The sequence below is a fragment of the Arachis duranensis genome, chromosome 3 (genome assembly GCF_000817695.3).
Source record: "Arachis duranensis cultivar V14167 chromosome 3, aradu.V14167.gnm2.J7QH, whole genome shotgun sequence".
NCBI lineage: Eukaryota > Viridiplantae > Streptophyta > Magnoliopsida > Fabales > Fabaceae > Arachis > Arachis duranensis.
In genome coordinates, this window is record NC_029774.3 from 126829902 (window position 1) to 126843275 (window position 13374).

The 13374-nt window shown below is 26.5% G+C and overlaps 1 protein-coding gene and 1 pseudogene across 1 annotated transcript; both read left to right on the forward strand.

Annotated features, from left to right (window-relative positions):
• The first annotated feature begins 1967 nt into the window (after positions 1-1967).
• LOC107481213 (amino acid transporter AVT1I-like) lies at positions 1968-4511 on the forward strand (annotated as a pseudogene).
• Positions 4512-5525: 1014 nt separating this feature from the next.
• LOC107481216 (ribonuclease 1-like) lies at positions 5526-6865 on the forward strand. Its single transcript, XM_016101437.3, has 4 exons — positions 5526-5633; positions 5729-5887; positions 6337-6559; positions 6636-6865. The coding sequence occupies exons 1-4, from the start codon at positions 5526-5528 to the stop codon at positions 6863-6865; spliced, it is 720 nt and encodes a 239-aa protein (XP_015956923.1).
• The last annotated feature ends 6509 nt before the right edge of the window (positions 6866-13374 follow it).

Sequence of the window (13374 nt, forward strand, 5' to 3'; positions counted from 1 at the left end):
TACGAAATCTAAAAAAAATTGGACATCAAATTCTAGTAACTTTTTGTATTTTTTTTATTAAAGAGTACTTTGTAATATGTAATTTTTTAAGTTAAATAATAAGCATAAGAGTGTATATTAATTTAATTAATTTTGTTATAGAATACCAATTAATTATGTTACTATAACGTCTGTTATTTTGTTATTGAAAATGGATTGGTATTTAAATTGAGTACGTATTAATAATTTTTTTATTGAAAGTGAATAAAATAAAAAAAATTGAGTACGTAGTAACGGTTTTTTTTATTAAAATTAGTTTTTAAGTTCTGTCGTGTCGTGGAATAAAGCCAGTGAGAACAGGGATAAAATAGAAAGAAAGAATTGGATACTAAAATTTCGTATCCCCATTATATATTGGTATAATATTTGACTGATTAATATCTCCAATATGTATGATCACATTTGTGAAATGAAAAAAATTAAACTTACTGAATTTTCGATGTATCTACAAACACAAAATTTTAACGATTTTTTTTCTGCAAATTAAACCATAAATATTTTTCTAATCATAATATTTCTATGATCTTAATTTTTTAATAATCACATAAAATTCTTCTAATAATAAAATCTTGGTATTATAGTAGTATTTTTAATCTGAAAAAAAAATATACTCAAACATAATCCAACAACTAGTTTATCATGAAAATAATTAGACAAAATACGATGTTTAAAAATACTAGATTGCGAGTACTTTTAAACTTTATTCCTATTAAATTTATCCAGAAATACAATATTAGTATAATAATCTTCATATACAATATTAGTATAATAGTCTTCATCATAATTTTTTTTATTAGGATAATTTTTATGCTATTAAAATAAAATTTTTATTATTAATTAATATTTTATTATTATAAATTTATGAATGTTACTTTTTACAAGAATGTTATTCACAATTTATATTTTATGTTTTGTTTGATTTTTACTCAAAAAATTTGACGTGTTAGATTTTTATTATTTAATTTATACATAAATTATAACAGGGATATTGAGTGCTTGTATTTTTTTTAACATAAATTATGATAGACTAATAAATTTTATGTATAATTTTAAAAATCTATTATTTTATTATTATTTAGTGATAGAGCACTACAATTGATATATTTTTGTAAAACACATGACACTGCCATGATTTATATGTTAAAAGATACTATAATATTTTGAATAAATTATGCTGCTTAATATAATTTATCATCAACAAATAGCAATATTTATTATCATGTAGCAATTATATAAATTATAAAAAATAACATATATGAAGTTAATATTTTAAGAACTAATTTAAATATTAACTCAACATAATCTAATAAATATAATTTTTTAAATTTATTTTAGTAACACTTCAACTAGCTTTATCCTAAACCCACAACCCACACAATGCTAGTTATTAGCTTCCAAATGGATTGGACATAGAAGATTGGTTCAAATTTTGTAAGCTCACAAAAGGATGGAAAGATGTCACGCCCACCATATGCCTCTCAAGTTGCAGTTCATAACAATGATTTCTCTTCAATCTAGGCCATTTCTTTTTTCTAAAATTAAATCTGAATGGTTAAAAGGAATGGAACAAAATGTTTCACTAAAGTATAATAGAACAGGTGAGCACCTTCTAATAGTATATGAAAAATTATAAGTGTACCAAAAATATTAGTGTTTCAGTTATTTTAACGGTTGATTTTAATTAATATATATTATATATTTTTTATAATTTAGATTAACGGTTAAAATAATTAGAATATTGGTATTCTCGATACACTTAAAACTCTTCCAATACTATATAATACTGCCAATTTTTTTATTTAATTAATAAAAGAGGCACGTGAGGTATAAGCTCCAAATCTTTCGGATTATTTTAAGCGAGAATGCAAGAGATGTAAGAATAGGTTCCTTTCACTATAAAGCGATGAATCATCACATACATATACATGGGGATGGCCTTCACTGAGTAGCCATTGCTGACCATGATGCTTATCTACTCATCATTCTCACTATACTCAGGTGCATGGTGATTCATTTTGAGAACAGCTCCAATTTGCATGCATCATAATATTACTATTGTTATGGAGAGTCAAAACCATCAAGTCCAAGTTTCCTATTCATCGGGAGAATCCCTTAGAGGAGGAACATCCTTCTTCAAAACATGTTTGAACGGACTCAATGCCTTGTCAGGTACTATATCTATCATATCAAACTATATAACTTTGTGCCAGCTATATTAATTATTCTAATCTCTTCTCTTTCTTTTCCATAGGTGTTGGGATACTCTCAATGCCATATGCAGTGGCTCAAGGAGGGTGGATGAGTTTAATTTTGCTCCTCATTGTTGCTACTGTGTGTTGGTACACAGGATTGCTTCTTCAAAGGTGCATGGACGCACATCCACTAATCAAATCCTACCCTGACATAGGCAAGGTTGCTTTCGGTTACAAAGGAAGAGTTGTGGTAGCCATTTTCATGTACTTAGAGCTCTATTTAATTGCGGTAGAATTTCTCATTCTAGAAGGTGACAACCTTGAGAAGTTGTTTCCAAATATGAATTTCAAGATTGCTGGCCTTAGAATCCGAGGCAAAGCCGGTTTTGTCTTGCTAACTGCGCTCGTGATACTGCCAACCACTTGGTTGAAAAGCTTGGGAGTTTTGGCCTACATTTCTGTTGGTGGGGTTGTGGCTTCTCTTATTTTGATTGTTTGTGTTGTGTGTGTTGGTGAAGTTGATGGAATTGGGTTTCATCAGAAAGGAGAGTTAGTTAATTGGAAAGGGTTGCCTTCTGCTGTTAGTCTCTTTGCATTTTGTTACTGTGGACATGCAGTCTTTCCTACACTGCGCAATTCCATGAAAGATAGAACTCAATTCTACAAGGTATTAACTTTTGACTTTTCCTTACCATTACTATAAAATAGTTTAGATAATTACTAAAAAACAAGGTGTACAAAAGAAACAATATCACTCATTATTATAAAACGAAATAATTATATAAAATAATTATAACAAAAAAATAATTAATACATGTGATTTAAATATTTTTAATAACCACTAACATAAAATTTAACAAAATATAATTCACATATTTTTTTATTTATGTATATGTATAAAATTATTTATGTATATGTATATATTAAAAAAAACTACCGTAATATATATATAACAAAATTAATATATAAGATTATGAAAAGTTCTATTTAAATTTGACCAGAAAAAAATGACTTACATAGAAATGGTTCTGATTGATAATAAGGTAAGTTGATTATTTTTTATAATTCTTTTAAGTGATATTAAGTCTATTTTATAAATATTTTTGGTTCATATTTTAATGTTTTTAATAACCGGTAACATAGAATTTAATAAAATATAATTCATATACTTTTTTATTTATGTATATGTATAGAATTTTTTATGTATATATATAATTATTTCACAAAATTAATATATAAGGTTATGAAAAGTCTCATCTAAATTTGACAAGAACAATACGACATTTGTCATTATTCTTTCAAGTGATGCTAGGTCCAATTTATAAATATTTTTGGTTCATATTTTAAGTTTATCTGATAAGTAAACCCTTGCACGCGAATCAATTTTATAGATTTATAAGTGCTAATAGCCTTTATATTTAATTTATTTTATAGTGTGATAATAACCAATATATTTATTGATGAATTTAACTATTACTATATTATTTATGATCATATTCAGTATATATGTCTGATTTATTGAAAAAAAGTAAATTATTAAAATCGATTAATAACTATATTTTAGAGTTAATAGATTCAATTAACACTAAATTAAAAAAAACAAACAATATATAACATATTACTTTTTTATTAATCAAATTATTATAATTAAAAATAATTTAAAATTATAATTTCAATCTTATCACGTGACATTCACGGTAATTATACTTGTTATTTTGCTAAATGCAGGTTTTGATGGTATGCTTCATCACAAGCACTATAACCTATGGGTCCATGGCTATTATAGGGTACAAGATGTTTGGAGAACATGTGAACTCTCAAGTAACCTTAAATCTTCCAACAAAAAAAAATAAGCACTAAGATAGCAATTTACACAACATTAATTAACCCTTTTACCAAGTATGCTGTTATAATCACCCCAATAACCAATGCGATTGAAGAAACATTACCTCTTTTATATAAGGGTAGACCTGTTGTCATCCTCATCAGAACAATCATTGTGCTAAGCACCTTGCTTGTGGCATTATTCATTCCTTTTTTTGCCTATGTTATGGCGTTTATCGGAGCATTCTTGAGTGTGGCAGGTTCATGGATTTTTCCATGTTTATGCTACTTGAAGATGAATAAAGCAGCTCAAAAGTTTGGAATGGAATTGGTTATTATCATAGGAATTCTGTTTACAGGGTCAATTATTGCTCTAGTTGGTACCTATATCTCCATAATTCAGATAATACATGACATCAAGCTATGAAGATGGAGAGTTCAAAGTTTCTAAAATACTAATTAAGCAAATCTGATCTATTAATCATGTGTATAGTATCAAATCAAATAATTATAATAATGGGCCATACGGTTAGTATTGTATTTGAGCCCAGAAGTGTTTGAATGGATGAAATGTATGTTTGTCCCAAAGCTAGCTCAATAATCTTCAACATCTCAAAGGTTCTTTATGATTGTATTTAGCAGGAGATTAAAACTGAGACATAGAAATTAAGATATTTGGTATAAAATGTACTACTCTTAATATTATATTTAGTTTAAAATAAATATAAAAAATTAGAAACAAATTTAAAAAATTAAATAAAAATAATTAAAAAAATATTATTAAAATTTTAGTTTTCGTCTTTAAAAATTTTAATACTTTGTCTCTATTTTTGTTAAAAAAATGGAAGAGACTAAAAATTTGTATATCAAAACTAAAATTTTAATTTCAATTAAGAACAGAATACTTGATCCTAGAATTGCAGTCTGAGTCCCAGTCTCCTATCAATTTGATCTCAATCGAACTTGGCCCAAACTTACATACATCTAAACATTACTATTATTTTTTACGAGACAGAGGAGTAAGGCTCAAAGGTCCAAACAAAATTCCAACCTAATCTAAACGTGTTGTCGCAATCTAATAAAATAACACTCTAGCTGTTCACCTTTTAATTAAAAAAAAAAATCACTGTAGCTGTACATTTCGTAACCAAAGCATTCTTAGCTAGCTCACCGTTTTGGATTATCCTTCTTGTAAACCATTTAATTAGTTAAACTACTTAATTACCTCGTGATTTACATATAAATATTCCACACAAAAACATGATTCAGGTCAAACATGGTGTGATCTCCCTTTCAAATATAGGTTTCACTTTTATATTGCACATGCTCCACGAAAATAGAAAAGAATGAAATTGAGGTGTTGCACTTGCACCTTCCCCACACACACTGCTTCGTTGCCTATAAAAGGACCTATCATTAATACTAATTAACATCTCCCATTAAAAAGGAAATAGTTAAGACCAAAGAGAGATGAAAATGGCAAACAGCTCCATTATTCCCATCAAGTTTTTGATACTTGTAGGTCTTGCAAACATTTGTGTTTCACAGGATTTTGATTTTTTCTACTTTGTACAACAGGTAGCTGATTAGCCTAAGCCATTTAATTTTCTTCTACCTCTTCGTTTTTGGGCAAAGTAATTAATTAAGATTAATGATCCTTATCACTGTTGCAGTGGCCAGGCTCATCCTGTGACACAAAGCAAGGTTGCTGCTTTCCTCAGACAGGAAAACCAGCCTCCAATTTCACCGTTCATGGCCTTTGGCCTAATTTCAACAATGGATCATTTCCATCCAATTGCAAATCTGTAGAAAACTCCTTCGACGAATCCAAGGTACATACATGCTTACTACTTCAGTTAGGTTATTATCCGCATTGATGGCTGCTTTTATTATATATATAGTTGGTTCACAAACACACGATATTATACAATAGGATACCAATATGAAGATCAATATATAGTTTGGTGAATGCTATAGTGCCTAAGAGTGGTACCTATTTACCAAAAAAAAGTTAAAAATTAATATTTAATTTAAAAGATATAATAATAAATTATTTTTAAAAAATTAAAATTTACCACAAAAGATAACTTGGGCAAAAATTAGACAACAATTAATAGATACCATAGAATTGGCCAAATAGTTTAACCTATAGAATTAAGAGAAACATTTGAAAGTAAGGAGTATTGATTTTAAGATTAACATAAATCAGTATTAACATTAACATAGACTAAAACTTACATAAATAATGTGTTATTTGTGATGTACCGTACCATGTCATCAGATGAGTGACATAGTTCCAAGAGCAGAAACAAGTTGGGCAGCATTCTCTTGTCCAAGCAAGAAGAAGACAAACAGCACAAACAGCGACAACATGAAGCTCTGGAAACATGAATGGGACAAACATGGCACTTGCTCCCACTCTGTTCTTCACCAACATGCATACTTTGACTTCACTTTGAACCTCAAGGACCACATTGACCTCCTTCAAATCCTTCTAAATAATGGTAATTAACCACTTTTATGGATCAATTATATATAAAAATACATCTTTCAATTGTATTGATGCATTGATGCATGCAGGAATCAAACCAGATGGAAAGAACTACAGCGTTGAAAAGATAAGACAAGTTATAAAAGAAGCAACAGGGTTTGAAGCTGGCATAAGATGCAATACAGATGCTTCTGGTAATAGCCAGCTTAATGAGATAGTTCTTTGTGTTGATAAATCAGCAGCCTCCAGAAGCTTCATTGAATGTCCAATACTACCAGATGCAAATTGTCCAGACAATGTTGAGTTCCCCATCTTCTAGTTTAAGGATTCACTTCAGGAATTCTGCTCTATTCTTCTTGTTTGTTATTGTCAATTGTTAATATGAATAATTTTTTTTATTTATTTAGAAATCATGAAAATAAGTGAAGTCTTTTAATTATTTTTCTTAAAATGATGTGCTCTATTATTCTCATTTTTTTCATCTCCTCTAGGTTTTTTTTCTGTTTTAAGAAATGCTACATTAACAATTGTATTGGACAACTATGTCAATAATTATTTAAAAAAAAATTGAAAATACACACCAAATACCAGTACCATGTAGCATACTTGCACAATCAAATTAAAATATTAAACTTTGCACTCTTTTTTTTTTTACTCACCCTAGAAAGCTTATTATTTTTTGACAAGAAAAGTACAAGAGTCTAGGGGTCTGCATATAGACAGGATCGGGATCAAGTTTAGTCACCTGAATAGGATATACCAACTCCAATATTTTTTTTTTGTCAGTAGTTAGTTATAGAACTTGATGAATAAAAATTTAGGCTGTCTTTGGGTTTCAGCTTTTAGCCCACACTACTGCTCTGCTGTCTCCGCTCTATTGGGCAGACCCTAAAAAGGTTACAAGTTTATACATTATTGTATGAATTTAATTTTGATATACCCTGTAAAATAATTTTTTACAATATATCCAATTACATTATATTAACAAAAAATAATTATTTTTTATATTAAATATATAAATAATCATTTAAAAGATCAAATATATTATATAATTGTATAAAATATTTTACATTAATAACCTATTAAAATTAAACTCTCATTGGGAGTCACTGACCCTCCACGTACCCAACTACTCTTCTCATGTATCCCTCTCCGTGACCACCAACTCTTCCATCTCATGCATCCTTCATTGTCCTTACCCTTATACGCTTATAGCTAACCACTAAAAACGTTTTTAAATTATTCAATTTAAAAACACAATAATAATATCCAACAATAAATATATATTTTAAAAAAATATTGTAGAGATTAAATTTTAATATAATTTTTATATATAATAATATCTTATTTTTATAATTATGCTAAAAAAATTTCTGGGAAGCTGCTGATCATGTTAGACGCACCGGTTCTTGAATATGGGGTAGCAGTTCATGTTGTTCTTAAACATGGGGAAGCCCTCGTTTTTGAAGAGCAACCAATTGCATTGCCGCTTTTTCTTCTGAATCCTGAAGATGACAATCATAAACCTATTCCATAAAATTCAGTTGTTGTTTCTCAAGACGCTGTTGATGGTCACCATTTCAATGCACTGGCTCTTAATCCTGAGACTCAGGATGTGAATAATGGATCTGGAGACCAGGAGAGTATTCCTGCGTACACTGTGTTTTTAGTTCCTTTGGTGCTGTCTTTAGTTCATTAGTATTTTTGTGATAAAATTTATGCGTATTTTTGTGATCAAATGTGTCTCTAGTGCTTGTGTATAAAATTTCCAGAACTGAAACAACATTTGAGTTGCCTAAGGAATATACCTTATATGTGTGCTGTGATTAGTCATAAACTAATATAGATGGCATATATATAGAGAGATATTTTAAGTGTCAATTCTGGTGGAAACTCACTTACACTCAATTTTACATAAAATTGCTTGATGGCTGTTATGAGTTATCATATGGTTTAAAAAAAATCAATTTATTTTATACAAATAATTTTTTAAAAAAATAGGTTTAAATAGATCAAATAACTACTTTTAAAATAGTTTCAATTTTTTGTGTGTATTATTCCTAAATTTTTAACGGATGAATTTGGGACGTTCTTCTTCTTCATTATTATTGACCAATTTTTCTTTAAATAAACTAAATTCATGTTTTTTTGTATAGGAATAGCAAAAATGGTACCATCTGTTTTTTTGTTTTTGTTTCTATCTTCTTGACGAGCTTTGTTTTGTTTTCCATGCTTACATTTTCAGTTGCTAAATTTTTTCTCTACCACAGATTTTAAATTAAGCTGTAAAAATACGTTCAATTATAAATTTACCATTAAATTAAATGTCATGATAATCAATCAATTAACTTTTATTTTACTAATAAATTATTTTCATGCAAATTATTGTTGATTTTTTAAGATTATTCTATAAATAAATTATTTTTTGAAGATAATAAAATAATAATTTATTTGTCTAGAAATTATAATTTCACTGTCATGTACGTTTTTGTGTTTTTACTAACAAACTAAAATTTATTTTTAATGAAACTAGAATTTATTTTCAATAAAACAAAAGTATTTAATCAATATATTAATTTGGTCTCCTTGAATAATTGAACATAATATTATTAATTTTGTCTACAACAATATTTTTAAAAAAATTTTCAAAATAAAATCGACTCAAAAATAGAGAAAAAAAACAACTAATAAAAATATTTATTTTGGCATTCCATCAAGAATAGGATAGACATAGAAAAAATTCAATCAAATAAAAGGACCACACTCATACAATTAAACTATTATCATATCATCAAAATAAACTATAATACCACCAACTAAAGAGACATGTAACAAATATGAAAGATATCATACTAAAATTTTAACTATACTCATGTTATCTCCACAATATACCATAATTATATTTTTGTCTTCCACATATGAAATTGCCATAAATTACCTTAGCATTTATGATATCTTCCTTATACTTGTTCTAACCAACTATGTTAAGCACAATCCCCACAAAATCATTGACGCCAAATTTCAAAGCTAATATTTTTCATGTATTTCATTTGCTAATAAAATAAAGAGGAATTAATTTTACTTGATTCTCTTAGATTAAATTAAAAAACGTAAATTTCTAAATCTATTAATATATTAATCGTACTAAAGTAGTGTGTATTAAATATTATATTAAACACCACAATCTAAGATAATTTATGCATCAAATTTCTTCAAAAAATACTCAAAATACATATATATATTTATCTCACACTCTCTAACACGATTAACATCCAACTACCTATCCTACACACTATCCTAATATACGATTAAGAGAACATGCCTACATTTATTTAAATACATTCATATTATTTTTAAATTAAAAAAATATATTTATTTAAAATTCTAAAATTTTGAATCAATCTACTTGTGTTAATTTCAAAATATTTAAAATAAGATGAGTACGTTTATTTAAATTTTAAAAATTTTAAAATAATAAGAGTATGTTTATTTAAAATATTAAAATTTAAAATAATATAAATATATTTATTTAAAATAAAAAATTAAAATAATAAAAGTACATTTATTTAATAAATTTTAAGTTAAAAATAATACAAGCGTATTTATGTTTTAGTGAAGAATTAACGGTTTCAATTCGTTATTTTTTTCGAATTGAAAAATATAATTAATCATATGATGAGTATAATAATATAAATACATATAATTTTATAAAATTAAATTTAATTATTAATTTAAATTATATCTATTTAAATTTTAAATTTTTAAATAATACAAATTTTGTAATTTAAAATTCAAATTAGTTAAATAAAATTAAATTAATTAAAAAAATATATCAATACAATTTAAATCAGATTAAAACATAAGCAAGTTTATTGAGTTTATAAATAAAATTTACGTAAATAAATAAGTTCAGTCAATATAATAGATAAATTTTGTACAAATTTTATGAAAATATTATAAAAAATTAAATCCTAAAAAATAACTAATTTTAATTTGTTTTGAGAATAAAAATTTTTATAATAAAAAAATAAAATGTGATTAACATTGAGTTGGTCCCAATATATTAAATAATTTTGTTTCTTTTTAATAATTTTTCAATTATAATTTTAGTTTAAAAAAATTTATAATAATCAATTAACTACAATTTCTCAATTTAAATTAATCAATTTATTTTTATAATAAAATTCAACCGCGATCAATTATATATACGCAAGTGCTTTCTCCCTTCTTATTTCAAAATATACCATAGGTTAAGTATGTTTTTTTATAAAAGTATACGCTTTTCATCAATTTAAATAATTTATTTCTTGGTGTCGGTGTTATGTATGAAATAATACATTTGCATATTTAATCAATAAAATAGTATATTTTTTATTATTAAAAACAATAAAAAAAATCTAGAAAATAATCGTTGTTAACGAAAGTTTAATAAAAACTTATTTATTTAGATTTTTTTCAGATATCATGGTCATCAAAATTATTATCTTTTTTATTATACTACTATATTTAACTTCTTTTTTATTGTCAAGCGTGCAATCACTTAATTTTCATGAGTAGTTCTATTCTTATATACTCTAATTTTGTACTCTAATTATATACTTTTTGATCCGTCACCGTATAATTCGGTCTTTATTGTGCATTATGAGTTATAAATCGGCGTTAATTATCATTCATTATTTGCTTGTAACTGACACCTTCATTATCAACTTAATGACCATCATTTCAATCTTAATAACCAAACGGACATAACATGAATATCATTCATCAATTCTATGCCTATAAAAGGAATCTTCTATATCTAATCTCAAGGAGTAACATGATAAGTTCTATATCATGTCTTACATTCTATATTCATAGAATTATTACACACAACACATGATAATTTCTATTTCATGTCTTACATTCTATATTCATAGAATTATTCTTATACCTCTTAAACACTTACTGACTTGACTTGAGCGTCGGAGTGTCTTTTACAGGTACCCATCCCTTGTTCTCTCCTTATCGACGTATAATTCATCCCAATGAGAAGCTTGAAGACATTCATCGACGGACGAGCTATACACCGGCCAAACTCAGCAAGAACAATTGGCGCCGTCTGTGGGGACGAGTAAAATAATTCTCACTCCCCTTAGGTTTATAAAATTTGATTTACATTCAAATTTTTGAACCAATCTTAACAATCTTTTTTAAGATTTTATTTAATACCTCTTATCAAAATATAATCTATCGTAACTTTTCATAAAGTACGTACTTTATATATTTAAATTGTTTTATTTGTACGTATCATACTATTTCACATCTCATAATCGATCAATGAACCAATTCGAGAACAAACTCGGCTTTCAATCAATTCTAAAACAAACTTGATTTTCAATCAATTTGAGCACAAACTCATTTATCAATTTTGCTTACTTTTTCAAAGTTTTCTATTTACACAAGTAAAATTATATATTTTATTCAACATACTTTTGCATTTATATTTTGTATAACTAATATTTACTGATTTATTAGTTATATTCAAATCTCAATATATGTTCTATACAATAATTGCATATAAACAACCATGTCAATTGCATTTTTATTTCATTATGTATTATATTTTTATTGTTTAATGATTTCATTTATACAATTAAATGACGGTAATGATGAGTTCAAATCTTAAAATTGGATTCCATCAAATATTAATTGTATATAACTATTACACTATTTATTTTATGCTGTTAAATTTTATTTTACTATTTGTTTAATGTAAAAAATTATTAAACAAAAAATAATTACAAACATGCAAATTTGTTACTTTTGCACAAAGAATATATCTCATAGATAAACAAAATTTATTATATTATTATATGACTATTATCTTATTGCTTTATTATCAAATTAAAGCATGTCCTATAAAACAAAATTCAGATATTCACATTTGACATGTATGACATTCATATATGTCATATTCTTCTCTATAACTATCAACTTTCAAGGTATATTTTTCTACTTTGAACTCTTTTACTTTTACAATATATATTATTCAATATACGTTGCGATTTTGTATATATTCATTTTCTCAATTTATCTTATTCATGTCAGACCTTTGTTATAAATTATAAATATTCAAATAACTAATTGCTTTGAGCGAGAAATTCATCAATAAGCTGTTGTGGGCCGGAAAAATTCCCAAGAAAATTAACCATTATATCCTCGGATAATACAATCGATTTCGTCAATAGATATCCATCTCTAAACTTTTCAGTTCACATACAATCAAATGCTAAAATTGTTCTTAAGCGAAAAAGTATCCTCCACGCAACTATCTTGATTGAATGACTCTTATCACTCAATTATTTTTTGAATAAGTGCCGATATAATAACCCGACTAAGCTTGGGGGCTCATTATATCATTATTCAGTTATCTTTTAACTGAGTTATAAATTATTTTATTGTCTAAGCTTAGCCTAGCTCATATGATTGGCAGACAAAGTTTGGGGGTTGTGATCTTTATTACCGACTTAATGACCATCATTTCAATCTTAATGACCAAATGGTCATAACATGAATATCATTCATCAATTCTATGCCTATAAAAAGAATCTTCTATATCTAATCTCAGGGAGTAACATGATAAGTTCTATATCATGTCTTACATTCTATATTCATAGAATTATTACACACAACACATGATAATTTCTATTTCATGTTTTACATTCTATATTCATAGAATTATTCTTATACCTCTTAAACACTTACTAATTTGAGCGTCAAAGTGTCTTTTGCAGGTACCCACCCCCTTGTTCTCTCCTTACCGATGTATAACTCATCCCAACAAGAAGC

What these genes read in the sequence shown, in the direction of transcription:
- LOC107481216 (XM_016101437.3), top strand. Translation starts at nt 5,526, where the DNA reads ATGAAAATGGCAAACAGCTCCATTATTCCCATCAAGTTTTTGATACTT. An exon ending in TTTTCTACTTTGTACAACAG is followed by an intron (nt 5,634 to 5,728) that starts GTAGCTGATTAG and finishes TCACTGTTGCAG; the next exon opens with TGGCCAGGCTCATCCTGTGA. An exon ending in TCAAATCCTTCTAAATAATG is followed by an intron (nt 6,560 to 6,635) that starts GTAATTAACCAC and finishes TGATGCATGCAG; the next exon opens with GAATCAAACCAGATGGAAAG.